Consider the following 27,984-nt stretch of genomic DNA (forward strand, 5'->3'; position numbering starts at 1 on the left):
TCAGGCCCCAGCACCATGCCCCATTATACAGAAGAATAGCGCGATCTCCATAGTTCTTACACAGGACACAGAGATCAGACAAGGTCTCGTATTCAGGCCCCAGCACCATGCCCCATTATACAGAAGAATAGCGCGATCTCCATAGTTCTTACACAGGACACAGAGATCAGACAAGGTCTCGTATTCAGGCAGTTCCTATTTTACTCCAACCCTCTTTATATGACCGAGATCAGAGTTTCATTATACCGAGTAGAGAAGCTCCAGGGACAAAGACCCCGTCTGGTCCTAACACACTGGGGGCCCGGATTCTCTCATTTGTGGCCCCAGCGTTTCTTGTAGAATAAATCCCTTTCTCATACAGTCCTGTAGTAATGACTTTGTTCTCTTGTTTTGTAGGAGGGTTCGTCTGACTCCATCTTATGTTATCAGTGTCTGTGAGAGAGAGGAGAGGCCGACGGCCGCAGTGTCACCGTAAGTGTCCGCGGTCAGTTCTGCAGGGGGATAGAGAGTCGGGGGTCTGTGACTGAAGCTGGGGGTATACGGGTGTATACAGAGGGGTCTGCACACACACGGCTCCGCTCCATACAACTCGGGCACACGTATCTCTGCTACATCCACACTGTAAATCCCTCCTGACTCCACACAGAAACTTCCCCTCATCCAGCACCATGACAACACCACAGCAGAGTTTTGCATACACTGAGACCCCTGATCATGTGACCCCTGACTCCTCCCCTCCTGTGACCTCATCACAGGTCCTGTGCAGCTCTGTGGGTGGAGGTCGGTGCTGGAGGCTCCATTATTCTCTATGTGGAGTGCGGCTCTGCGGGTGGAGGTCGGTGCTGGAGGCTCCATTATTCTCTATGTGAACTGCGGCTCTGCGGGTGGAGGTCGGTGCTGGAGGCTCCATTATTCTCTATGTGGAGTGCGGCTCTGCGGGTGGAGGTCGGTGCTGGAGGCTCCATTATTCTCTATGTGAAGTGCGGCTCTGCGGGTGGAGGTAGGTGCTGGAGGCTCCATTATTCTCTATGTGAAGTGCGGCTCTGCGGGTGGAGGTCGGTGCTGGAGGCTCCATTATTCTCTATGTGAAGTGCGGCTCTGCGGGTGGAGGTCGGTGCTGGAGGCTCCATTATTCTCTATGTGGAGTGCGGCTCTGCGGGTGGAGGTCGGTGCTGGAGGCTCCATTATTCTCTATGTGAAGTGCGGCTCTGCGGGTGGAGGTCGGTGCTGGAGGCTCCATTATTCTCTATGTGGAGTGCGGCTCTGCGGGTGGAGGTCGGTGCTGGAGGCTCCATTATTCTCTATGTGAAGTGCGGCTCTGCAGGTGGAGGTAGGTGCTGGAGGCTCCATTATTCTCTATGTGAAGTGCGGCTCTGCGGGTGGAGGTCGGTGCTGGAGGCTCCATTATTCTCTATGTGAAGTGCGGCTCTGCGGGTGGAGGTCGGTGCTGGAGGCTCCATTATTCTCTATGTGGAGTGCGGCTCTGCGGGTGGAGGTCGGTGCTGGAGGCTCCATTATTCTCTATGTGAAGTGCGGCTCTGCGGGTGGAGGTCGGTGCTGGAGGCTCCATTATTCTCTATGTGGAGTGCGGCTCTGCGGGTGGAGGTAGGTGCTGGAGGCTCCATTATTCTCTATGTGAAGTGTGGGTGGAGGTCGGTGCTGGAGGCTCCATTATTCTCTATGTGGAGTGTGGCTCTGCGGGTGGAGGTCGCTGCTGGAGGCTCCATTATTCTCTATGTGGAGTGTGGCTCTGCGGGTGGAGGTCGGTGCTGGAGGTTCCATTATTCTCTATGTGGAGTGTGGCTCTGCGGGTGGAGGTTGGTGCTGGAGGCTCCATTATTCTCTATGTGGAGTGCGGCTCTGCGGGTGGAGGTCGGTGCTGGAGGCTCCATTATTCTCTATGTGGAGTGCGGCTCTGTGGGTGGAGGTCGGTGCTGGAGGTTCCATTATTCTCTATGTGGAGTGTGGCTCTGCGGGTGGAGGTCGGTGCTGGAGGTTCCATTATTCTCTATGTGGAGTGTGGCTCTGCGGGTGGAGGTTGGTGCTGGAGGCTCCATTATTCTCTATGTGGAGTGCGCGCTGCGGGTGGAGGTCGGTGCTGGAGGCTCCATTATTCTCTATGTGGAGTGCGGCTCTGTGGGTGGAGGTCGGTGCTGGAGGCTCCATTATTCTCTATGTGGAGGTCGGCGCTGGAGGCTCCATTATTCTCTATGTGGAGTGCGGCTCTGCGGGTGGAGGTCGGTGCTGGAGGCCCCATTATTCTCTATGTGGAGTGCGGCTCTGCGGGTGGAGGTAGGTGCTGGAGGCTCCATTATTCTCTATGTGAAGTGCGGGTGGAGGTCGGTGCTGGAGGCTCCATTATTCTCTATGTGGAGTGTGGCTCTGCGGGTGGAGGTCGGTGCTGGAGGCTCCATTATTCTCTATGTGGAGTGCGGCTCTGCGGGTGGAGGTCGATGCTGGAGGCTCCCTTATTCTCTATGTGGAGTGCTGCTCTGCGGGTGGAGGTCGGTGCTGGAGGCTCCATTATTCTCTATGTGGAGTGCGGCTCTGCGGGTGGAGGTCGGTGCCGGAGGCTTCATTATTCTCTATGTGGAGTGCGGCTCTGCGGGTGGAGGTCTGCGCTGGCGGCTCCATTATTCTCTATGTGGAGTGCGGCTCTGTGGGTGGAGGTCGGTGCTGGAGGCTCCATTATTCTCTATGTGGAGTGCGGCTCTGCGGGTGGAGGTCGGTGCCGGAGGCTCCATTATTCTCTATGTGGAGTGTGGCTCTGTGGGTGGAGGTCGGTGCTGGAGGCTCCATTATTCTCTATGTGGAGTGCGGCTCTGCTGGTGGAGGTCGGTGCTGGAGGCTCCATTATTCTCTATGTGGAGTGCGGCTCTGCTGGTGGAGGTCGGTGCTGGAGGCTCCATTATTCTCTATGTGGAGTGCGGCTCTGCGGGTGGAGGTCGGTGCCGGAGGCTTCATTATTCTCTATGTGGAGTGCGGCTCTGCGGGTGGAGGTCTGCGCTGGCGGCTCCATTATTCTCTATGTGGAGTGTGGCTCTGCGGGTGGAGGTCGGTGCTGGTGGCTCCATTATTCTCTATGTGGAGTGCGGCTCTGCGGGTGGAGGTAGGTGCTGGTGGCTCCATTATTCTCTATGTGGAGTGCGGCTCTGCGGGTGGAGGTCGGTGCTGGAGGCTCCATTATTCTCTATGTGGAGTGCGGCTCTGCGGGTGGAGGTCGGTGCTGGAGGCTCCATTATTCTCTATGAGGAGTGTGGCTCTGCGGGTGGAGGTCGGTGCTGGATGCTCCCTTATTCTCTATGTGGAGTGCTGCTCTGCGGGTGGAGGTCGGTGCTGGAGGCTCCATTATTCTCTATGTGGAGTGCGGCTCTGCGGGTGGAGGTCGGTGCTGGAGGCCCCATTATTCTCTATGTGGAGTGCGGCTCTGCGGGAGGAGGTCGGTGCTGGAGGCTCCATTATTCTCTATGTGGAGTGTGGCTCTGCGGGTGGAGGTCGGTGCTGGAGGCTCCATTATTCTCTATGTGGAGTGCGGCTCTGCGGGTGGAGGTCGGTGCTGGAGGCTCCATTATTCTCTATGAGGAGTGTGGCTCTGCGGGTGGAGGTCGATGCTGGAGGCTCCCTTATTCTCTATGTGGAGTGCTGCTCTGCGGGTGGAGGTCGGTGCTGGAGGCTCCATTATTCTCTATGTGGAGTGCGGCTCTGCGGGTGGAGGTCGGTGCCGGAGGCTTCATTATTCTCTATGTGGAGTGCGGCTCTGCGGGTGGAGGTCTGCGCTGGCGGCTCCATTATTCTCTATGTGGAGTGTGGCTCTGCGGGTGGAGGTCGGTGCTGGTGGCTCCATTATTCTCTATGTGGAGTGCGGCTCTGCGGGTGGAGGTAGGTGCTGGTGGCTCCATTATTCTCTATGTGGAGTGCGGCTCTGCGGGTGGAGGTCGGTGCTGGAGGCTCCATTATTCTCTATGTGGAGTGCGGCTCTGCGGGTGGAGGTAGGTGCTGGTGGCTCCATTATTCTCTATTTGGAGTGCGGCTCTGCGGGTGGAGGTAGGTGCTGGTGGCTCCATTATTCTCTATGTGGAGTGCGGCTCTGCGGGTGGAGGTCGGTGCTGGAGGCTCCATTATTCTCTATGTGGAGTGCGGCTCTGCGGGTGGAGGTCGGTGCTGGAGGCTCCATTATTCTCTATGAGGAGTGTGGCTCTGCGGGTGGAGGTCGGTGCTGGATGCTCCCTTATTCTCTATGTGGAGTGCTGCTCTGCGGGTGGAGGTCGGTGCTGGAGGCTCCATTATTCTCTATATGGAGTGCGGCTCTGCGGGTGGAGGTCGGTGCTGGAGGCCCCATTATTCTCTATGTGGAGTGCGGCTCTGCGGGAGGAGGTCAGTGCTGGAGGCTCCATTATTCTCTATGTGGAGTGCGGCTCTGCGGGTGGAGGTCGGTGCTGGAGGCCCCATTATTCTCTATGTGGAGTGCGGCTCTGCGGGTGGAGGTCGGTGCTGGAGGCTCCATTATTCTCTATGAGGAGTGTGGCTCTGCGGGTGGAGGTCGGTGCTGGAGGCTCCATTATTCTCTATGAGGAGTGTGGCTCTGCGGGTGGAGGTCGGTGCCGGAGGCCCCATTATTCTCTATGTGGAGGTCGGTGCTGGAGGCTACATTATTCTCTATGTGGAGTGCGGCTCTGCGGGTGGAGGTCGGTGCTGGAGGCTCCATTATTCTCTATGTGGAGTGTGGCTCTGCGGGTGGCGGTCGGTGCTGGAGGCTCCATTATTCTCTATGTGGAGTGCACCTCTGCTGGTGGAGGTCGGTGCTGGAGGCTCCATTATTCTCTATGTGGAGTGTGGCTCTGCGGGTGGAGGTCGGTGCTGGAGGCTCCATTATTCTCTATGTGGAGTGCGGCTCTGCGGGTGGAGGTCGGTGCTGGAGGCTCCATTATTCTCTAGGTGGAGTGCTGCTCTGCGGGTGGAGGTCGGTGCTGGAGGCTCCATTATTCTCTATGTGGAGTGCTGCTCTGCGGGTGGAGGTCGGTGCTGGAGGCTCCATTATTCTCTATGAGGAGTGTGGCTCTGCGGGTGGAGGTCGGTGCTGGAGGCTCCATTATTCTCTATGAGGAGTGTGGCTCTGCGGGTGGAGGTCGGTGCTGGAGGCTCCCTTATTCTCTATGTGGAGTGCTGCTCTGCGGGTGGAGGTCGGTGCTGGAGGCTCCATTATTCTCTATGTGGAGTGCGGCTCTGCGGGTGGAGGTCGGTGCTGGAGGCTCCATTATTCTCTATGAGGAGTGTGGCTCTACGGGTGGAGGTCGGTTCTGGAGGCTTCCTTATTCTCTATGTGGAGTGCTGCTCTGCGGGTGGAGGTCGGTGCTGGAGGCTCCATTATTCTCTATGTGGAGTGCGGCTCTGCGGGTGGAGGTCTGCGCTGGAGGCTCCATTATTCTCTATGTGGAGTGTGGCTCTGCGGGTGGAGGTCGGTGCTGGTGGCTCCATTATTCTCTATGTGGAGTGCGGCTCTGCGGGTGGAGGTCGGTGCTGGAGGCTCCATTATTCTCTATGTGAAGTGCGGGTGGAGGTCGGTGCTGGAGGCTCCATTATTCTCTATGTGGAGTGTGGCTCTGCGGGTGGAGGTCGCTGCTGGAGGCTCCATTATTCTCTATGTGGAGTGTGGCTCTGCGGGTGGAGGTCGGTGCTGGAGGTTCCATTATTCTCTATGTGGAGTGTGGCTCTGCGGGTGGAGGTTGGTGCTGGAGGCTCCATTATTCTCTATGTGGAGTGCGGCTCTGCGGGTGGAGGTCGGTGCTGGAGGCTCCATTATTCTCTATGTGGAGTGTGGCTCTGCGGGTGGAGGTCGGTGCTGGAGGCTCCATTATTCTCTATGTGGAGTGCGGCTCTGCGGGTGGTGGTCGGTGCTGGAGGCTCCATTATTCTCTATGTGGAGTGCGGCTCTGCGGGTGGAGGTCGGTGCTGGAGGCTTCATTATTCTCTATGTGGGGTGCGGCTCTGCGGGTGGAGGTCGGTGCTGGAGGCCCCATTATTCTCTATGTGGAGTGCGGCTCTGCGGGTGGAGGTCGGTGCTGAAGGCTCCATTATTCTCTATGTGGAGTGCGGCTCTGCCGGTGGAGGTCGGTGCCGGAGGCTCCATTATTCTCTATGTGGAGGTCGGCGCTGGAGGCTCCATTATTCTCTATGTGGAGCGCGGCTCTGCGGGTGGAGGTCGGTGCTGGAGGCCCCATTATTCTCTATGTGGAGTGCGGCTCTGCGGGTGGAGGTAGGTGCTGGAGGCTCCATTATTCTCTATGTGAAGTGCGGGTGGAGGTCGGTGCTGGAGGCTCCATTATTCTCTATGTGGAGTGTGGCTCTGCGGGTGGAGGTCGGTGCTGGAGGCTCCATTATTCTCTATGTGGAGTGCGGCTCTGCGGGTGGAGGTCGGTGCTGGAGGCTCCATTATTCTCTATGTGGCGTGTGGCTCTGCGGGTGGAGGTCGTTGCTGGAAGCCCCATTATTCTCTATGTGGAGTGTGGCTCTGCGGGTGGAGGTCGGTGCCTGAGGCTCCATTATTCTCTATGTGGAGTGCGGCTCTGCGGGTGGAGGTCGGTTCTGGAGCCTCCATTATTCTCTATGTGGAGTGCGGCTCTGCGGGTGGAGGTCGGTGCCGGAGGCTCCATTATTCTCTATGTGGAGTGCGGCTCTGCGGGTGGAGGTCGGTGGTGGAGGCTCCATTATTCTCTATGTGGAGTGCGGCTCTGCGGGTGGAGGTCGGTGCTGGAGGCTCCATTATTCTCTATGTGGAGTGCGGCTCTGCGGGTGGAGGTCGGTGCTGGAGGCTCCATTATTCTCTATGTGAAGTGCGGCTCTGCGGGTGGAGGTAGGTGCTGGAGGCTCCATTATTCTCTATGTGAAGTGCGGCTCTGCGGGTGGAGGTCGGTGCTGGAGGCTCCATTATTCTCTATGTGAAGTGCGGCTCTGCGGGTGGAGGTCGGTGCTGGAGGCTCCATTATTCTCTATGTGGAGTGCGGCTCTGCGGGTGGAGGTCGGTGCTGGAGGCTCCATTATTCTCTATGTGAAGTGCGGCTCTGCGGGTGGAGGTCGGTGCTGGAGGCTCCATTATTCTCTATGTGGAGTGCGGCTCTGCGGGTGGAGGTCGGTGCTGGAGGCTCCATTATTCTCTATGTGAAGTGCGGCTCTGCAGGTGGAGGTAGGTGCTGGAGGCTCCATTATTCTCTATGTGAAGTGCGGCTCTGCGGGTGGAGGTCGGTGCTGGAGGCTCCATTATTCTCTATGTGAAGTGCGGCTCTGCGGGTGGAGGTCGGTGCTGGAGGCTCCATTATTCTCTATGTGGAGTGCGGCTCTGCGGGTGGAGGTCGGTGCTGGAGGCTCCATTATTCTCTATGTGAAGTGCGGCTCTGCGGGTGGAGGTCGGTGCTGGAGGCTCCATTATTCTCTATGTGGAGTGCGGCTCTGCGGGTGGAGGTAGGTGCTGGAGGCTCCATTATTCTCTATGTGAAGTGCGGGTGGAGGTCGGTGCTGGAGGCTCCATTATTCTCTATGTGGAGTGTGGCTCTGCGGGTGGAGGTCGCTGCTGGAGGCTCCATTATTCTCTATGTGGAGTGTGGCTCTGCGGGTGGAGGTCGGTGCTGGAGGTTCCATTATTCTCTATGTGGAGTGTGGCTCTGCGGGTGGAGGTTGGTGCTGGAGGCTCCATTATTCTCTATGTGGAGTGCGGCTCTGCGGGTGGAAGTCGGTGCTGGAGGCTCCATTATTCTCTATGTGGAGTGCGGCTCTGTGGGTGGAGGTCGGTGCTGGAGGTTCCATTATTCTCTATGTGGAGTGTGGCTCTGCGGGTGGAGGTCGGTGCTGGAGGTTCCATTATTCTCTATGTGGAGTGTGGCTCTGCGGGTGGAGGTTGGTGCTGGAGGCTCCATTATTCTCTATGTGGAGTGCGCGCTGCGGGTGGAGGTCGGTGCTGGAGGCTCCATTATTCTCTATGTGGAGTGCGGCTCTGTGGGTGGAGGTCGGTGCTGGAGGCTCCATTATTCTCTATGTGGAGGTCGGCGCTGGAGGCTCCATTATTCTCTATGTGGAGTGCGGCTCTGCGGGTGGAGGTCGGTGCTGGAGGCCCCATTATTCTCTATGTGGAGTGCGGCTCTGCGGGTGGAGGTAGGTGCTGGAGGCTCCATTATTCTCTATGTGAAGTGCGGGTGGAGGTCGGTGCTGGAGGCTCCATTATTCTCTATGTGGAGTGTGGCTCTGCGGGTGGAGTTCGGTGCTGGAGGCTCCATTATTCTCTATGTGGAGTGCGGCTCTGCGGGTGGAGGTCGATGCTGGAGGCTCCCTTATTCTCTATGTGGAGTGCTGCTCTGCGGGTGGAGGTCGGTGCTGGAGGCTCCATTATTCTCTATGTGGAGTGCGGCTCTGCGGGTGGAGGTCGGTGCCGGAGGCTTCATTATTCTCTATGTGGAGTGCGGCTCTGCGGGTGGAGGTCTGCGCTGGCGGCTCCATTATTCTCTATGTGGAGTGCGGCTCTGTGGGTGGAGGTCGGTGCTGGAGGCTCCATTATTCTCTATGTGGAGTGCGGCTCTGCGGGTGGAGGTCGGTGCCGGAGGCTCCATTATTCTCTATGTGGAGTGTGGCTCTGTGGGTGGAGGTCGGTGCTGGAGGCTCCATTATTCTCTATGTGGAGTGCGGCTCTGCTGGTGGAGGTCGGTGCTGGAGGCTCCATTATTCTCTATGTGGAGTGCGGCTCTGCTGGTGGAGGTCGGTGCTGGAGGCTCCATTATTCTCTATGTGGAGTGCGGCTCTGCGGGTGGAGGTCGGTGCCGGAGGCTTCATTATTCTCTATGTGGAGTGCGGCTCTGCGGGTGGAGGTCTGCGCTGGCGGCTCCATTATTCTCTATGTGGAGTGTGGCTCTGCGGGTGGAGGTCGGTGCTGGTGGCTCCATTATTCTCTATGTGGAGTGCGGCTCTGCGGGTGGAGGTAGGTGCTGGTGGCTCCATTATTCTCTATGTGGAGTGCGGCTCTGCGGGTGGAGGTCGGTGCTGGAGGCTCCATTATTCTCTATGTGGAGTGCGGCTCTGCGGGTGGAGGTCGGTGCTGGAGGCTCCATTATTCTCTATGAGGAGTGTGGCTCTGCGGGTGGAGGTCGGTGCTGGATGCTCCCTTATTCTCTATGTGGAGTGCTGCTCTGCGGGTGGAGGTCGGTGCTGGAGGCTCCATTATTCTCTATGTGGAGTGCGGCTCTGCGGGTGGAGGTCGGTGCTGGAGGCCCCATTATTCTCTATGTGGAGTGCGGCTCTGCGGGAGGAGGTCGGTGCTGGAGGCTCCATTATTCTCTATGTGGAGTGTGGCTCTGCGGGTGGAGGTCGGTGCTGGAGGCTCCATTATTCTCTATGTGGAGTGCGGCTCTGCGGGTGGAGGTCGGTGCTGGAGGCTCCATTATTCTCTATGAGGAGTGTGGCTCTGCGGGTGGAGGTCGATGCTGGAGGCTCCCTTATTCTCTATGTGGAGTGCTGCTCTGCGGGTGGAGGTCGGTGCTGGAGGCTCCATTATTCTCTATGTGGAGTGCGGCTCTGCGGGTGGAGGTCGGTGCCGGAGGCTTCATTATTCTCTATGTGGAGTGCGGCTCTGCGGGTGGAGGTCTGCGCTGGCGGCTCCATTATTCTCTATGTGGAGTGTGGCTCTGCGGGTGGAGGTCGGTGCTGGTGGCTCCATTATTCTCTATGTGGAGTGCGGCTCTGCGGGTGGAGGTAGGTGCTGGTGGCTCCATTATTCTCTATGTGGAGTGCGGCTCTGCGGGTGGAGGTCGGTGCTGGAGGCTCCATTATTCTCTATGTGGAGTGCGGCTCTGCGGGTGGAGGTAGGTGCTGGTGGCTCCATTATTCTCTATTTGGAGTGCGGCTCTGCGGGTGGAGGTAGGTGCTGGTGGCTCCATTATTCTCTATGTGGAGTGCGGCTCTGCGGGTGGAGGTCGGTGCTGGAGGCTCCATTATTCTCTATGTGGAGTGCGGCTCTGCGGGTGGAGGTCGGTGCTGGAGGCTCCATTATTCTCTATGAGGAGTGTGGCTCTGCGGGTGGAGGTCGGTGCTGGATGCTCCCTTATTCTCTATGTGGAGTGCTGCTCTGCGGGTGGAGGTCGGTGCTGGAGGCTCCATTATTCTCTATATGGAGTGCGGCTCTGCGGGTGGAGGTCGGTGCTGGAGGCCCCATTATTCTCTATGTGGAGTGCGGCTCTGCGGGAGGAGGTCAGTGCTGGAGGCTCCATTATTCTCTATGTGGAGTGCGGCTCTGCGGGTGGAGGTCGGTGCTGGAGGCTCCATTATTCTCTATGAGGAGTGTGGCTCTGCGGGTGGAGGTCGGTGCTGGAGGCTCCATTATTCTCTATGAGGAGTGTGGCTCTGCGGGTGGAGGTCGGTGCCGGAGGCCCCATTATTCTCTATGTGGAGGTCGGTGCTGGAGGCTACATTATTCTCTATGTGGAGTGCGGCTCTGCGGGTGGAGGTCGGTGCTGGAGGCTCCATTATTCTCTATGTGGAGTGTGGCTCTGCGGGTGGCGGTCGGTGCTGGAGGCTCCATTATTCTCTATGTGGAGTGCACCTCTGCTGGTGGAGGTCGGTGCTGGAGGCTCCATTATTCTCTATGTGGAGTGTGGCTCTGCGGGTGGAGGTCGGTGCTGGAGGCTCCATTATTCTCTATGTGGAGTGCGGCTCTGCGGGTGGAGGTCGGTGCTGGAGGCTCCATTATTCTCTAGGTGGAGTGCTGCTCTGCGGGTGGAGGTCGGTGCTGGAGGCTCCATTATTCTCTATGTGGAGTGCGGCTCCGCGGGTGGAGGTCGGTGCCGGAGGCTTCATTATTCTCTATGTGGAGTGCGGCTCTGCGGGTGGAGGTCTGCGCTGGAGGCTCCATTATTCTCTATGTGGAGTGTGGCTCTGCGGGTGGAGGTCGGTGCTGGTGGCTCCATTATTCTCTATGTGGAGTGCGGCTCTGCGGGTGGAGGTCGGTGCTGGAGGCTCCATTATTCTCTATGTGAAGTGCGGGTGGAGGTCGGTGCTGGAGGCTCCATTATTCTCTATGTGGAGTGTGGCTCTGCGGGTGGAGGTCGCTGCTGGAGGCTCCATTATTCTCTATGTGGAGTGTGGCTCTGCGGGTGGAGGTCGGTGCTGGAGGTTCCATTATTCTCTATGTGGAGTGTGGCTCTGCGGGTGGAGGTTGGTGCTGGAGGCTCCATTATTCTCTATGTGGAGTGCGGCTCTGCGGGTGGAGGTCGGTGCTGGAGGCTCCATTATTCTCTATGTGGAGTGTGGCTCTGCGGGTGGAGGTCGGTGCTGGAGGCTCCATTATTCTCTATGTGGAGTGCGGCTCTGCGGGTGGTGGTCGGTGCTGGAGGCTCCATTATTCTCTATGTGGAGTGCGGCTCTGCGGGTGGAGGTCGGTGCTGGAGGCTTCATTATTCTCTATGTGGGGTGCGGCTCTGCGGGTGGAGGTCGGTGCTGGAGGCCCCATTATTCTCTATGTGGAGTGCGGCTCTGCGGGTGGAGGTCGGTGCTGAAGGCTCCATTATTCTCTATGTGGAGTGCGGCTCTGCCGGTGGAGGTCGGTGCCGGAGGCTCCATTATTCTCTATGTGGAGGTCGGCGCTGGAGGCTCCATTATTCTCTATGTGGAGCGCGGCTCTGCGGGTGGAGGTCGGTGCTGGAGGCCCCATTATTCTCTATGTGGAGTGCGGCTCTGCGGGTGGAGGTAGGTGCTGGAGGCTCCATTATTCTCTATGTGAAGTGCGGGTGGAGGTCGGTGCTGGAGGCTCCATTATTCTCTATGTGGAGTGTGGCTCTGCGGGTGGAGGTCGGTGCTGGAGGCTCCATTATTCTCTATGTGGAGTGCGGCTCTGCGGGTGGAGGTCGGTGCTGGAGGCTCCATTATTCTCTATGTGGCGTGTGGCTCTGCGGGTGGAGGTCGTTGCTGGAAGCCCCATTATTCTCTATGTGGAGTGTGGCTCTGCGGGTGGAGGTCGGTGCCTGAGGCTCCATTATTCTCTATGTGGAGTGCGGCTCTGCGGGTGGAGGTCGGTTCTGGAGCCTCCATTATTCTCTATGTGGAGTGCGGCTCTGCGGGTGGAGGTCGGTGCCGGAGGCTCCATTATTCTCTATGTGGAGTGCGGCTCTGCGGGTGGAGGTCGGTGGTGGAGGCTCCATTATTCTCTATGTGGAGTGCGGCTCTGCGGGTGGAGGTCGGTGCTGGAGGCTCCATTATTCTCTATGTGGAGTGCGGCTCTGCGGGTGGAGGTCGGTGCCGGAGGCTCCATTATTCTCTATGTGGAGTGCGGCTCTGCGGGTGGAGGTCGGTGCCGGAGGCTCCATTATTCTCTATGTGGAGTGCGGCTCTGCGGGTGGAGGTCGGTGCCGGAGGCTCCATTATTCTCTATGTGGAGTGCGGCTCTGCGGGTGGAGGTCTGTGCTGGAGGCTCCATTATTCTCTATGTGGAGTGCGGCTCTGCGGGTGGAGGTCGGTGCTGGAGGCTCCATTATTCTCTATGTGGAGTGCGGCACTGCGGGTGGAGGTCGGTGCTGGAAGCTCCATTATTCTCTATGTGGAGTGCGGCTCTGCGGGTGGAGGTCGGTGCTGGAGGCTCCATTATTCTCTATGTGTAGTGCTGCTCTGCGGGTGGAGGTCGGTGCTGGAGGCCCCATTATTCTCTATGTGGAGTGCGCCTCTGCGGAATGAGGTCGGTGCTGGAGGCTCCATTATTCTCTATGTGGAGTGCGGCTCTGCGGGTGGAGGTGGTGGAGGCTCCATTATTCTCTATGTGGAGTGCGGCCCTGCTGGTGGAGGTCGGTGCTGGAGGCCCCATTATTCTCTATGTGGAGTGCGGCTCTGCTGGTGGAGGTCGGTGCTGGAGGCTCCATTATTCTCTATGTGGAGTGCGGCTCTGCGGGTGGAGGCTCCATTATTCTCTATGTGGAGTGTGGCTCTACGGGTGGAGGTCTGTGCTGGAGGCCCCATTATTCTCTATGTGGAGTGCGGCTGTGTGGGTGGAGGTCGGTGCTGGAGGCTCCATTATTCTCTATGTGAAGTGCGGGTGGAGGTCGGTACTGGAGGCCCCATTATTCTCTATGTGGAGTGCGGCTCTGCGGGTGGAGGTAGGTGCTGGAGGCTCCATTATTCTCTATGTGAAGTGCGGGTGGAGGTCGGTGCTGGAGGCTCCATTATTCTCTATGTGGCGTGTGGCTCTGCGGGTGGAGGTCGTTGCTGGAAGCCCCATTATTCTCTATGTGGAGTGCGGCTCTGCGGGTGGAGGTAGGTGCCGGAGGCTCCATTATTCTCTATGTGGAGTGCGGCTCTGCGGGTGGAGGTCGGTTCTGGAGGCTCCATTATTCTCTATGTGGAGTGCGGCTCTGCGGGTGGAGGTCGGTGCCGGAGGCTCCATTATTCTCTATGTGGAGTGCGGCTCTGCGGGTGGAGGTCGGTGCCGGAGGCTCCATTATTCTCTATGTGGAGTGCGGCTCTGCGGGTGGAGGTCGGTGCCGGAGGCTCCATTATTCTCTATGTGGAGTGCGGCTCTGCGGGTGGAGGTCGGTGCCGGAGGCTCCATTATTCTCTATGTGGAGTGCGGCTCTGCGGGTGGAGGTCGGTACCGGAGGCTCCATTATTCTCTATGTGGAGTGCGGCTCTGCGGGTGGAGGCTCCATTATTCTCTATGTGGAGTGTGGCTCTACGGGTGGAGGTCTGTGCTGAAGGCTCCATTATTCTCTATGTGGAGTGCGGTTCTGTGGGTGGAGGTCGGTGCTGGAGGCTTCATTATTCTCTATGTGGGGTGCGGCTCTGCGGGTGGAGGTCGGTGCTGGAGGCCCCATTATTCTCTATGTGGAGTGCGGCTCTGCGGGTGGAGGTCGGTGCTGAAGGCTCCATTATTCTCTATGTGGAGTGCGGCTCTGCCGGTGGAGGTCGGTGCCGGAGGCTCCATTATTCTCTATGTGGAGTGCGGCTCTGCGGGTGGAGGTCTGTGCTGGAGGCTCCATTATTCTCTATGGAGTGCGGCTCTGCGGGTGGAGGTCGGTGCTGGAGGCTCCATTATTCTCTATGTGGAGTGCGGCACTGCGGGTGGAGGTCGGTGCTGGAAGCTCCATTAGTCTCTATGTGGAGTGCTGCTCTGCGGGTGGAGGTCGGTGCTGGAGGCCCCATTATTCTCTATGTGGAGTGCGGCTCTGCGGGTGGAGGTTGGTGCTGGAGGCTCCATTATTCTCTATGTGGAGTGCGGCTCTGCGGGTGGAGGTCGGTGCTGGAGGCTCCATCATTCTCTATGTCGAGTGCGGCACTGCGGGTGGAGGTCGGTGCTGGAAGCTCCATTATTCTCTATGTGGAGTGCTGCTCTGCGGGTGGAGGTCGGTGCTGGAGGCCCCATTATTCTCTATGTGGAGTGCGGCTCTGCGGGTGGAGGTCGGTGCTGGAGGCTCCATTATTCTCTATGTGGAGTGCGGCTCTGCGGAATGAGGTCGGTGCTGGAGGCTCCATTATTCTCTATGTTGAGTGCGGCTCTGCTGGTGGAGGTCGGTGCTGGAGGCTCCATTATTCTCTATGTGGAGTGCGGCTCTGCGGGTGGAGGCTCCATTATTCTCTATGTGGAGTGCGGCTCTGCGGGTGGAGGTCGGTGCTGGAGGCTCCATTATTCTTTATGTGGAGTGCGGCTCTGCGGGTGGAGGTCTGTGCTGGAGGCCCCATTATTCTCTATGTGGAGTGCGGCTCTGCGGGTGGAGGCTCCATTATTCTCTATGTGGAGTGCGGCTCTGCGGGTGGAGGTCGGTGCTGGAGGCTCCATTATTCTCTATGTGGAGTGCGGCTCTGCAGGTGGAGGTCGGTGCTGGAGGCTCCATTATTCTCTATGTGGAGTGCGGCTCTGCGGGTGGAGGTCGGTGCTGGAGGCTCCATTATTCTCTATGTGGAGTGCGGCTCTGCGGGTGGAGGTCTGTGCTGGAGGCTCCATTTTTCTCTATGTGGAGTGCGGCTCTGCGGCTGGAGGTCGGTGCTGGAGGCTCCATTATTCTCTATGTGGAGTGCGGTTCTGTGGGTGGACGTCGGTGCTGGAGGCTCCATTATTCTCTATGTGGAGTGCGGCTCTGCGGGCGGAGGTCGGTGCTGGAGGCTCCATTATTCTCTATGTGGAGTGCTGCTCTGCGGGTGGAGGTCGGTGCTGGAGGCCCCATTATTCTCTATGTGGAGTGCTGCTCTGCGGGTGGAGGTCGGTGCTGGAGGCTCCATTATTCTCTATGTGGAGTGCGGCTCTGCAGGTGGAGGTCGGTGCTGGAGGCTCCATTATTCTCTATGTGGAGTGCGGCTCTGCGGGTGGAGGTCGGTGCTGGAGGCTCCATTGTTCTCTATGTGGAGTGCGGCTCTGCGGGTGGAGGTCGGTGCTGGAGGCTCCATTATTCTCTATGTGGAGTGCTGCTCTGCGGGTGGAGGTCGGTGCTGGAGGCTCCATTATTCTCTATGTGGAGTGCGGCTCTGCGGGTGGAGGTCGGTGCTGGAGGCTCCATTATTCTCTATGAGGAGTGTGGCTCTGCGGGTGGAGGTCGGTGCTTGAGGCTCCATTATTCTCTATGAGGAGTGTGGCTATGCGGGTGGAGGTCGGTGCTGGAGGCCCCATTATTCTCTGTGGAGTGTGGGTGGAGGTCGGTGCTGGAGGCTCCATTATTCTCTATGTGGAGTGTGGCTCTGCGGGTGGAGGTCGGTGCTGAAGGCTCCATTATTCTCTATGTGGAGTGCGGCTCTGCTGGTGGAGGTCGGTGCTGGAGGCTCCATTATTCTCTATGTGGAGTGCGGCTCTGCGGGTGGAGGTCGGTGCTGGATGCTCCATTATTCTCTATGTGGAGTGCTGCTCTGCGGGTGGAGGTCGGTGCTGGAGGCTCCCTTATTCTCTATGTGGAGTGCGGCTCTGCGGGTGGAGGTCGGTGCTGGAGGCTCCATTATTCTCTATGTGGAGTGCGGCTCTGCGGGTGGAGGTCGGTGCTGGAGGCTCCATTATTCTCTATGTGGAGTGCTGCTCTGCGGGTGGAGGTCGGTGCTGGAGGCTCCCTTATTCTCTATGTGGAGTGCGGCTCTGCGGGTGGAGGTCGGTGCTGGAGGCTCCATTATTCTCTATGAGGAGTGTGGCTCTGCGGGTGGAGGTCGGTGCTGGAGGCTCCATTATTCTCTGAGGAGTGTGGCTCTGCGGGTGGAGGTCGGTGCTGGAGGCTCCATTATTCTCTATGTGGAGTGCTGCTCTGCGGGTGGAGGTCGGTGCTGGAGGCCCCATTATTCTCTATGTGGAGTGCTGCTCTGCGGGTGGAGGTCGGTGCTGGAGGCTCCATTATTCTCTATGTGGAGTGCGGCTCTGCGGGTGGAGGTCGGTGCTGGAGGCTCCCTTATTCTCTATGTGGAGTGCGGCTCTGCGGGTGGAGGTCGGTGCTGGAGGCTCCATTATTCTCTATGTGGAGTGCGGCTCTGCGGGTGGAGGTCGGTGCTGGAGGCTCCATTATTCTCTATGTGGAGTGCGGCTCTGCGGGTGGAGGTCGGTGCTGGAGGCTCCATTATTCTCTATGTGGAGTGCGGCTCTGCGGGTGGAGGTCGGTGCTGGAGGCTCCATTGTTCTCTATGTGGAGTGCGGCTCTGCGGGTGGAGGTCGGTGCTGGAGGCTCCATTATTCTCTATGTGGAGTGCTGCTCTGCGGGTGGAGGTCGGTGCTGGAGGCTCCATTATTCTCTATGTGGAGTGCGGTTCTGCGGGTGGAGGTCGGTGCTGGAGGCCCCATTATTCTCTATGTGGAGTGCGGCTCTGCGGGTGGAGGTCGGTGCTGGAGGCTCCATTATTCTCTGAGGAGTGTGGCTCTGCGGGTGGAGGTCGGTGCTGGAGGCTCCATTATTCTCTATGAGGAGTGTGGCTCTGCGGGTGGAGGTCGGTGCTGGAGGCCCCATTATTCTCTATGTGGAGGTCGGTGCTGGAGGCTCCATTATTCTCTATGTGGAGTGTGGCTCTGCGGGTGGAGGTCGTTGCTGGTGGCTCCATTATTCTCTATGTGGAGTGCGGCTCTGCGGGTGGAGGTAGGTGCTGGTGGCTCCATTATTCTCTATGTGGAGTGCGGCTCTGCGGGTGGAGGTCGGTGCTGGAGGCTCCATTATTCTCTATGTGGAGTGCGGCTCTGCGGGTGGAGGTAGGTGCTGGTGGCTCCATTATTCTCTATTTGGAGTGCGGCTCTGCGGGTGGAGGTAGGTGCTGGTGGCTCCATTATTCTCTATTTGGAGTGCGGCTCTGCGGGTGGAGGTAGGTGCTGGTGGCTCCATTATTCTCTATGTGGAGTGCGGCTCTGCGGGTGGAGGTCGGTGCTGGAGGCTCCATTCTCTATGAGGAGTGTGGCTCTGCGGGTGGAGGTCGGTGCTGGAGGCTCCCTTATTCTCTATGTGGAGTGCGGCTCTGTGGGTGGAGGTTGGTGCTGGAGGCTCCATTATTCTCTATGTGGAGTGCGGCTCTGCGGGAGGAGGTCGGTGCTGGAGGCTCCATTCTCTATGAGGAGTGTGGCTCTGCGGGTGGAGGTCGGTGCTGGAGGCTCCCTTATTCTCTATGTGGAGTGCGGCTCTGCGGGTGGAGGTCGGTGCTGGAGGCTCCATTATTCTCTATGTGGAGTGCGGCTCTGCGGGTGGAGGTCGGTGCCGGAGGCTTCATTATTCTCTATGTGGAGTGCGGCTCTGCGGGTGGAGGTAGGTGCTGGTGGCTCCATTATTCTCTATGTGGAATGCTGCTCTGCGGGTGGAGGTCGGTGCTGGAGGCTCCATTATTGTCTATGTGGAGTGCGGCTCTGCGGGTGGAGGTCGGTGCCGGAGGCTCCATTATTCTCTATGTGGAGTGCGGCTCTGTGGGTGGAGGTCAGTGCTGGAGGCTCCATTATTCTCTATGTGGAGTGCGGCTCTGCGGGTGGAGGTCGGTGCCGGAGGCTCCATTATTCTCTATGTGGAGTGCGGCTCTGCGGGTGGAGGTCGGTGCTGGAGGCTCCATTATTCTCTATGTGGAGTGCGGCTCTGCTGGTGGAGGTCGGTGCTGGAGGCTCCATTATTCTCTATGTGGAGTGTGGCTCTACGGGTGGAGGTCGGTGCTGGAGGCTCCATTATTCTCTATGTGGAGTGCTGCTCTGCGGGTGGAGGTCGGTGCTGGAGGCTCCATTATTCTCTATGTGGAGTGCGGTTCTGCGGGTGGAGGTCGGTGCTGGAGGCCCCATTATTCTCTATGTGGAGGTCGGTGCTGGAGGCTCCATTATTCTCTATGAGGAGTGTGGCTCTGCGGGTGGAGGTCGGTGCTGGAGGCTCCATTATTCTCTATGAGGAGTGTGGCTCTGCGGGTGGAGGTCGGTGCTGGAGGCTCCATTATTCTCTATGTGGAGTGCGGCTCTGCGGGTGGAGGTCGGTGCTGGAGGCTCCATTATTCTCTATGTGGAGTGTGGCTCTGCGGGTGGAGGTCGGTGCTGGAGGCTCCATTCTCTATGTGGAGTGCGGCTCTGCGGGTGGAGGTCGGTGCTGGAGGCTCCATTATTCTCTATGTGGAGTGCGGCTCTGCGGGTGGAGGTCGGTGCCGGAGGCTTCATTATTCTCTATGTGGAGTGCGGCTCTGCGGGTGGAGGTAGGTGCTGGTGGCTCCATTATTCTCTATGTGGAATGCTGCTCTGCGGGTGGAGGTCGGTGCTGGAGGCTCCATTATTCTCTATGTGGAGTGCGGCTCTGCGGGTGGAGGTCGGTGCCGGAGGCTCCATTATTCTCTATGTGGAGTGCGGCTCTGCGGGTGGAGGTCGGTGCCGGAGGCTCCATTATTCTCTATGTGGAGTGCGGCTCTGCGGGTGGAGGTCGGTGCTGGAGGCTCCATTATTCTCTATGTGGAGTGCGGCTCTGCTGGTGGAGGTCGGTGCTGGAGGCTCCATTATTCTCTATGTGGAGTGTGGCTCTGCGGGTGGAGGTCGGTGCTGGAGGCTCCATTCTCTATGAGGAGTGTGGCTCTGCGGGTGGAGGTCGGTGCTGGAGGCTCCCTTATTCTCTATGTGGAGTGCGGCTCTGCGGGTGGAGGTCGGTGCTGGAGGCTCCATTATTCTCTATGTGGAGTGCGGCTCTGCGGGTGGAGGTAGGTGCTGGTGGCTCCATTATTCTCTATGTGGAATGCTGCTCTGCGGGTGGAGGTCGGTGCTGGAGGCTCCATTATTCTCTATGTGGAGTGCGGCTCTGCGGGTGGAGGTCGGTGCCGGAGGCTCCATTATTCTCTATGTGGAGTGCGGCTCTGTGGGTGGAGGTCAGTGCTGGAGGCTCCATTATTCTCTATGTGGAGTGCGGCTCTGCGGGTGGAGGTCGGTGCTGGAGGCTCCATTATTCTCTATGTGGAGTGCGGCTCTGCGGGTGGAGGTCGGTGCCGGAGGCTCCATTATTCTCTATGTGGAGTGCGGCTCTGCGGGTGGAGGTCGGTGCTGGAGGCTCCATTATTCTCTATGTGGAGTGCGGCTCTGCTGGTGGAGGTCGGTGCTGGAGGCTCCATTATTCTCTATGTGGAGTGTGGCTCTGCGGGTGGAGGTCGGTGCTGGAGGCTCCATTATTCTCTATGTGGAGTGCTGCTCTGCGGGTGGAGGTCGGTGCTGGAGGCTCCATTATTCTCTATGTGGAGTGCGGTTCTGCGGGTGAAGGTCGGTGCTGGAGGCCCCATTATTCTCTATGTGGAGGTCGGTGCTGGAGGCTCCATTATTCTCTATGCGGAGTGTGGCTCTGCGGGTGGAGGTCGGTGCTGGAGGCTCCATTATTCTCTATGAGGAGTGTGGCTCTGCGGGTGGAGGTCGGTGCTGGAGGCTCCATTATTCTCTATGTGGAGTGCGGCTCTGCGGGTGGAGGTCGGTGCTGGAGGCTCCATTATTCTCTATGTGGAGTGTGGCTCTGCGGGTGGAGGTCGGTGCTGGAGGCTCCATTCTCTATGTGGAGTGCGGCTCTGCGGGTGGAGGTCGGTGCTGGAGGCTCCATTATTCTCTATGAGGAGTGTTGCTCTGCGGGTGGAGGTCGGTGCTGGAGGCTCCCTTATTCTCTATGTGGAGTGCTGCTCTGCGGGTGGAGGTCGGTGCTGGAGGCTCCATTATTCTCTATGTGGAGTGCGGCTCTGCGGGTGGAGGTCGGTGCTGGAGGCTCCATTATTCTCTATGAGGAGTGTGGCTCTGCGGGTGGAGGTCGGTGCTGGAGGCTCCCTTATTCTCTATGTGGAGTGCGGCTCTGCGGGTGGAGGTCGGTGCCGGAGGCTTCATTATTCTCTATGTGGAGTGCGGCTCTGCGGGTGGAGGTCTGCGCTGGAGGCTCCATTATTCTCTATGTGGAGTGTGGCTCTGCGGGTGGAGGTCGGTGCTGGTGGCTCCATTATTCTCTATGTGGAGTGCGGCTCTGCGGGTGGAGGTCGGTGCCGGAGGCTCCATTATTCTCTATGAGGAGTGTGGCTCTGCGGGTGGAGGTCGGTGCTGGAGGCTCCATTATTCTCTATGAGGAGTGTGGCTCTGCGGGTGGAGGTCGATGCTGGAGGCTCCCTTATTCTCTATGTGGAGTGCTGCTCTGCGGGTGGAGGTCGGTGCTGGAGGCTCCATTATTCTCTATGTGGAGTGCGGCTCTGCGGGTGGAGGTCGGTGCCGGAGGCTTCATTATTCTCTATGTGGAGTGCGGCTCTGCGGGTGGAGGTCTGCGCTGGCGGCTCCATTATTCTCTATGTGGAGTGTGGCTCTGCGGGTGGAGGTCGGTGCTGGTGGCTCCATTATTCTCTATGTGGAGTGTGGCTCTGCGGGTGGAGGTCGGTGCTGGTGGCTCCATTATTCTCTATGTGGAGTGCGGCTCTGCGGGTGGAGGTCGGTGCTGGAGGCTCCATTATTCTCTATGTGGAGTGTGGCTCTGCGGGTGGAGGTCGGTGCTGGAGGCTCCATTATTCTCTATGTGGAGTGCAGCTCTGCTGGTGGAGGTCGGTGCTGGAGGCTCCATTATTCTCTATGTGGAGTGTGGCTCTGCGGGTGGAGGTCGGTGCTGGAGGCTCCATTATTCTCTATGTGGAGTGCGGCTCTGCGGGTGGAGGTCGGTGCTGGAGGCTCCATTATTCTCTAGGTGGAGTGCTGCTCTGCGGGTGGAGGTCGGTGCTGGAGGCTCCATTATTCTCTATGTGGAGTGCTGCTCTGCGGGTGGAGGTCGGTGCTGGAGGCTCCATTATTCTCTATGTGGAGTGCGGTTCTGCGGGTGGAGGTCGGTGCTGGAGGCTCCATTATTCTCTATGAGGAGTGTGGCTCTGCGGGTGGAGGTCGGTGCTGGAGGCTCCATTATTCTCTATGAGGAGTGTGGCTCTGCGGGTGGAGGTCGGTGCTGGAGGCTCCCTTATTCTCTATGTGGAGTGCTGCTCTGCGGGTGGAGGTCGGTGCTGGAGGCTCCATTATTCTCTATGTGGAGTGCGGCTCTGCGGGTGGAGGTCGGTGCTGGAGGCTCCATTATTCTCTATGAGGAGTGTGGCTCTGCGGGTGGAGGTCGGTTCTGGAGGCTCCCTTATTCTCTATGTGGAGTGCTGCTCTGCGGGTGGAGGTCGGTGCTGGAGGCTCCATTATTCTCTATGTGGAGTGCGGCTCTGCGGGTGGAGGTCGGTGCTGGAGGCTTCATTATTCTCTATGTGGAGTGCGGCTCTGCGGGTGGAGGTCGGTGCCGGAGGCTTCATTATTCTCTATGTGGAGTGCGGCTCTGCGGGTGGAGGTCTGCGCTGGAGGCTCCATTATTCTCTATGTGGAGTGTGGCTCTGCGGGTGGAGGTCGGTGCTGGTGGCTCCATTATTCTCTATGTCGAGTGCGGCTCTGCGGGTGGAGGTCGGTGCCGGAGGCTCCATTATTCTCTATGAGGAGTGTGGCTCTGCGGGTGGAGGTCGGTGCTGGAGGCTCCATTATTCTCTATGAGGAGTGTGGCTCTGCGGGTGGAGGTCGATGCTGGAGGCTCCCTTATTCTCTATGTGGAGTGCGGCTCTGCGGGTGGAGGTCGGTGCCGGAGGCTTCATTATTCTCTATGTGGAGTGCGGCTCTGCGGGTGGAGGTCTGCGCTGGAGGCTCCATTATTCTCTATGTGGAGTGTGGCTCTGCGGGTGGAGGTCGGTGCTGGAAGCTCCATTAGTCTCTATGTGGAGTGCTGCTCTGCGGGTGGAGGTCGGTGCTGGAGGCTCCATTATTCTCTATGTGGAGTGCGGCTCTGCGGGTGGAGGTCGGTGCCGGAGGCTCCATTATTCTCTATGTGGAGTGCGGCTCTGCGGGTGGAGGTCGGTGCCGGAGGCTCCATTATTCTCTATGTGGAGTGCGGCTCTGTGGGTGGAGGTCGGTGCTGGAGGCTCCATTATTCTCTATGTGGAGTGCGGCTCTGCGGGTGGAGGTAGGTGCTGGAGGCTCCATTATTCTCTATGTGGACTGCGGCTCTGCGGGTGGAGGTCGGTGCTGGAGGCTCCATTATTCTCTATGTGGAGTGTGGCTCTGTGGGTGGAGGTCGGTGCTGGAGGCTCCATTATTCTCTATGTGGAGTGCGGCTCTGCGGGTGGAGGTCAGTGCTGGAGGCTCCATTATTCTCTATGTGGAGTGTGGCTCTGTGGGTGGAGGTCGGTGCTGGAGGCTCCATTATTCTCTATGTGGAGTGCGGCTCTGCTGGTGGAGGTCGGTGCTGGAGGCTCCATTATTCTCTATGTGGAGTGCGGCTCTGCGGGTGGAGGTTGGTGCTGGAGGCTCCATTATTCTCTATGTGGAGTGCGGCTCTGCGGGTGGAGGTCGGTGCCGGAGGCTCCATTATTCTCTATGTGGATTGTGGCTCTGTGGGTGGAGGTCGGTGCTGGAGGCTCCATTATTCTCTATGTGGAGTGCTGCTCTGCGGGTGGAGGTCGGTGCCGGAGGCTCCATTATTCTCTATGTGGAGTGCGGCTCTGCGGGTGGAGGTCGGTGCTGGAGGCTCCATTATTCTCTATGTGGAGTGCGGCTCTGCTGGTGGAGGTCGGTGCTGGAGGCTCCATTATTCTCTATGTGGAATGCGGCTCTGCGGGTGGAGGTCGGTGCCGGAGGCTCCATTATTCTCTATGTGGAGTGTGGCTCTGTGGGTGGAGGTCGGTGCTGGAGGCTCCATTATTCTCTATGTGGAGTGCGGCTCTGCTGGTGGAGGTCGGTGCTGGAGGCTCCATTATTCTCTATGTGGAGTGTGGCTCTGCGGGTGGAGGTAGGTGCTGGAGGCTCCATTATTCTCTATGTGGACTGCGGCTCTGCGGGTGGAGGTCAGTGCTGGAGGCTCCATTATTCTCTATGTGGAGTGCGGCTCTGCGGGTGGAGGTCGGTGCCGGAGGCTCCATTATTCTCTATGTGGAGTGCGGCTCTGCGGGTGGAGGTCGGTGCTGGAGGCTCCATTATTCTCTATGTGGAGTGCGGCTCTGCTTGTGGAGGGTCCACAGCAGAACTGTAGCAGGTAAAGACCCCAATAGTGTCCCTTCTAATTGGGGGGAAACTCTCACCTCTAATAATCCTCGGACAGTTCTGACAAACACAGTAAAGTGCCCCTTTATGGAGGTGACAGAAAGTCTGTTTAGTCCCTTTAGCTTCATAGTATCAGCTCTAATCCAATGGTGAGAGAGCGATTTACCCTGAAGAGTCACAGATTGTGGGGTTGTTATAAAATGTTATATTTAGGGGGTTTGTGTTGTCTCCTTATAAGAATCACAACTGTTTTGTTCCTTTTCCGCTGATAGATACAAACGACCCAACTATGAAAGACGGGAACCAAGGAAACATGTATAACTCTCATAGTACGGGGCCTCACACAGTATTGATGGGAAACCTTCATATAGACAGCCGGTGGTGATGGAGTCAGTGACGGCCTCCGGCCAACTCTGTTTCTAGAGCTGTAGTAGAAGATGAATATGTCGTCCTCATCATGAAGTAGTTATTTTTATGATGATTTTTATGATGTTACATCGGCATATCTTCTCATTCAGGTTTCTACAATATCGGATCCTCTCAGTGAAGATCTTCTATATAAGAGAATTTCCTGATTTACCCATCAAAGATGGATATGGACAGAGACAAGATGGCGGAGAAGATATTACACCTCACCCTAGAGATCCTCTTCCGACTTACTGGAGAGGTGAGAGATTCTGATGACGTCACATTACATCATTCTTATCTATGGGAATAACAGACAGAGCTGGAGAGGTGAGGACTCTGGAAATGTCTGTAGTGAGGTTTATTAATGTGTCTCTCTATAACCAGGATTACACAGTAGTGAAGAAGACTTCTAGTGAGCGCTGTCAGGACCCTGTGTCTGAGGGATGGGGAGGACCCCTGAGCCCAGTCACGGGGCCTCCACCTCACCCCCTGATACATGAGGACATCAATGACCAGAAGATCCTAGAACTCACCTACAAGATGATTGAGCTGCTGACTGGAGAGGTGACACTGCTGGGAATGCTGGGACATTCTACAGTAACATTATGAAGGGATCGGGGGATGACTGTATCATTGTATGTATCAGGTTCCTATAAGGTGTCAGGATGTCGCCGTCTATTTCTCCATGAATGAGTGGGAGTATTTAGAAGGACACAAAGATCTGTACAAGAACGTCATGATGAAGGTTCCCCAGCCCCTCACCTCACCAGGTAATAGACAGATAAATATAGGCCGTGTGTATTTAGTCCTATGTAAAGAATGAAGTCAGTCCCTGTATGTGTTTCCTCTAGATCTGTCCAGTAAGAGGACAACAACAGAGAGATGTCCCCGTCCTCTTCTTCTACAGGACTGCAAACAAGAAGATCCCAATGTTCCTCAGGATCATCAGGTAGATGGAGAGGGGTCATGAGATCTCCCCTATGATGTGTAGATGGCTGTGAAGGTCTTGTGCTCAGTCTTGGTTTATCCTCCAGTATTATATGTTTTGGAAAAGGAAAAGACTGACCAGTTAGAATAAAAGAAGTTTATTTGGACATGATTAAAAATATAACAATAAAACAACCTAAAGGAGCACCTCTACGCCAGAAACACATCAGGTTGTTTTTATTGTTTTATTTTTAATCATGTCCAAATAAACTTATTTTATTCTATCTGGTCAGTGTGCTGTAAACATATCCTTTCCATTTCCTACATTTGCTGAATGAACCAGCAGGTTCGGCACCCACCAGACACATGCTAGCAAGCTCGCTTGGATTCCAGCTGGATACTACCCACATGGAGACTCCCTGTCCCTCCTTTCTGCTTATTATATGTTTTATACTTGTGTAATGAGAACGGTGGAGATGGCAGGATTAGAGCTGATCATAGATGTGACTTCTCCATCTGTCTGTGACTTTTACAATATTTGTTTCAGGGTGAAGATCAGACCCATATTAATACTACAGAGACATATGTGAGGGGTGATGAGCGGTGTAAAGAGGAGATTCCTACATATGACTACCCAGGTGAGTAGTGACCACTAGGCTTGAGCGAAACGGATCGGACAAATTCAAAAGTCGCCGACTTTCGGCAAAGTCGGGTTTCATGAAACCCGACCTGATCCTAGTGTGGGATCGGCCATGCGGTCGCGCCAAAGTCGTGTTTCGTATGACGCGTTTAGTGCCATTTTTCCATATATATATATATATATATATATATATATATATATATATATATATATATATATATATATATATATATATATATATATATATATACTTTTACCATTGACTTGCATTAGGTTTCGTGTTTCGGTCGATTTCACTCGACTCGACTTTTGAGAAAGTCGGGTTTCGCGAAACCCAACTCGATCTTAAAAAAGTAAAAGTCGCTCAACCCTAGTGACCACTAAATGCAGAGATGTCACAGATTCTTCTCAGTAGCCGGCTGTGGCTGTTTTATCGGTGGTGTAGTCTGACTCTATCACAATCGTGTGATCACCATTTTGCCTCTAGACCACAACTTTCTCCTCAATCCAAAACTGTTCAAATGACTTTGGACATTAAAAGCCATTTTCTGTAGAACGTATAGCCTGGAGGATCCACCTACCTCTTGAAATTAGGAAATTCTGACCGTAGCCTGCCCATATCTGTAAACTACAAAGACAAATAACCTCATACGTAGAATGTGCTGACAAGTTAAAAATTGCTTGAAGAAAAATGTTATAGTGGGCCTGTAAGAGAAAGTGTATTGTAATGATGCTGTTGGCTTCCTAGAACCCTGATTTATTCGGACTCCCATGACAGCACAACGAGAGAGGGGATCCGCCCTTAAGGAACAGGAAACCTACAGATACAAAAGGGCGGCACCTCTCCCATGCATCAGCTGGGGTTTCCTGTTCCTGAAGGGACTGGATCCTACGGAAGATACTAGGATTCCAGGCCGGCCGGGCCGAATTAGGTAGCGAGAGGGTCTCCTACCTCGGCCGGTGCGGGGTACCTGAAGGAGACACGGTGGCTCTGGGGGGCTGCACGGCAGTGTCTCATCAGCGTGGAGCGGTCGCCAGGGGGTGTCCGATCTCCGAAGCCGGCGCTTGGTGAGTGTACTGTTTCCCTCCTTTGAGCGGCTTAGGGGAGGCTCTGAGGGGTCGGCGACATTGAGGGGGCGCCACCCGGAGTCTCGTGGCAAGTCTCGGCGTCCCACGTTGTTCACAGCGCTAACAGGAAGCGCTGTGGGCCGGGGGTGACGTCGGAAGGCGGAGCCAGCTGTGACTTCCGGGTCACGGAGCTTCTGCGCATGCGCAGGAGCTCCAAGATGGCGGCGCCCACCGGAAAATGTGCGCTCATCACCCTCAGGTGTCGGCTTATCCCCTGCAGCTGCATGGGGGGAAGGGGAGCAACTGGAAGCACGGTGCAATTACGCTGGCCGAAGGAGGGGCTATATATCGGCTCCAGGTGCGCGTTCCTTGCTCCTGGTCTCCAAACTGCTTCAGATGGAGTCTGATCAGGATCAGCAGCCTCTGCTGCTGGATGAAGAACCCCAGAAGCTTATGGAGAAGGAACGTGAGAAAAGGAGCGATGGATCTGGCCGCAGAAGCTCCTCCAGACAGGGGTCTGGAGCATCAGCCAAAAAAGATCCCCCTCGTGCTTCGGTATCTCTATGGGTGTGGGCAGCCTCTGGTAAGTGATCTTCGAGAAAGTTCACTTAGTGACTAGTTTCCCCTCATATGTTTTATGCAGGGAAAGAAAAGCGTCAGTAAGGCGAAGCATAGGGAGTGTGCCATCTGCGGGGTTCCCTTGCCTGACTCACACCCTAAAAAACTATGTGACCCCTGTATCCAGCAGACGGTGAGGTCCTGGAAAGTAGGGAGGGGATATAGCATGTAGATCTTACACTCTAGTCTACCTTACTTATCCCTGTAGGTGGCAGAAGAATCCTCTTCTATGGTGGCCAGTCTGAAGGAAATGGTTAGAAGGGAGGTCAAGCAATCCATTAAGGATCTTTCACAGTCAGGCTCTAAGCAGAGAACTCAGTGGGCATCTGATTCATCTGTGGATAAAGACAAGAGTGAAGAATCGGATGATTCAGCAGCATCATCTTCCTCGTCGGGGGAAGACGCTGCCCGGTTTTGTTTACCCATAGAGAGGATAGACAAATTAATAAAAGCGGTCAGAGGCACAATGGGTATAACAGAACCCAAGCCTCAGCTAAGGAACAAATGATGTTCAGCGGCCTAGAACAGAGGAAGCGCAGAGTCTTTCCCCTGAATGAAAAGATACAGGAACTTATCAACAGGGAGTGGAGAAAACCGGAGAGGAAAGGCTCCTTACCACCTGCGCAGAAGCGTCGGTATCCCTTTGATGACCCAGCAGTGGGTAATTGGGAAAAGGCCCCAAAGCTGGACGCGGCAATTGCCAAGGTGGCAAAGCGATCCTCTCTCCCGTTTGAGGATATGGGTACGCTTAAAGACCCCCTGGATAGGAAAGTGGATACCTTCCTAAAAGGAACCTGGGAGATGGCAGCCGGCTCCTTAAAACCTGCGGTGGCGTCAACCTGCACGGCAAGGTCAATAATGG

The 27,984-nt window shown here is 56.7% G+C and overlaps 1 protein-coding gene across 1 annotated transcript in view; it reads left to right on the plus strand.

Annotated features, from left to right (window-relative positions):
• The first annotated feature begins 748 nt into the window (after positions 1-748).
• Positions 749-27,984, plus strand: part of LOC138663190 (oocyte zinc finger protein XlCOF22-like) — a 39,226-nt gene continuing 11,990 nt past the window's right edge. Inside the window, exons 1-7 of the mRNA XM_069749342.1 lie at positions 749-784; positions 7,185-7,400; positions 23,980-24,128; positions 24,254-24,433; positions 24,516-24,639; positions 24,721-24,818; positions 25,344-25,434. Of these exons, the coding sequence (XP_069605443.1) occupies positions 24,051-24,128; positions 24,254-24,433; positions 24,516-24,639; positions 24,721-24,818; positions 25,344-25,434 (571 nt within the window). The 5' untranslated portion in view covers positions 749-784; positions 7,185-7,400; positions 23,980-24,050. The remainder of the gene's footprint in view (positions 785-7,184; positions 7,401-23,979; positions 24,129-24,253; positions 24,434-24,515; positions 24,640-24,720; positions 24,819-25,343; positions 25,435-27,984) is intronic.

This window comes from Ranitomeya imitator, chromosome 2 (assembly GCF_032444005.1).
Source record: "Ranitomeya imitator isolate aRanImi1 chromosome 2, aRanImi1.pri, whole genome shotgun sequence".
Classification (NCBI taxonomy): Eukaryota; Metazoa; Chordata; class Amphibia; order Anura; family Dendrobatidae; genus Ranitomeya; species Ranitomeya imitator.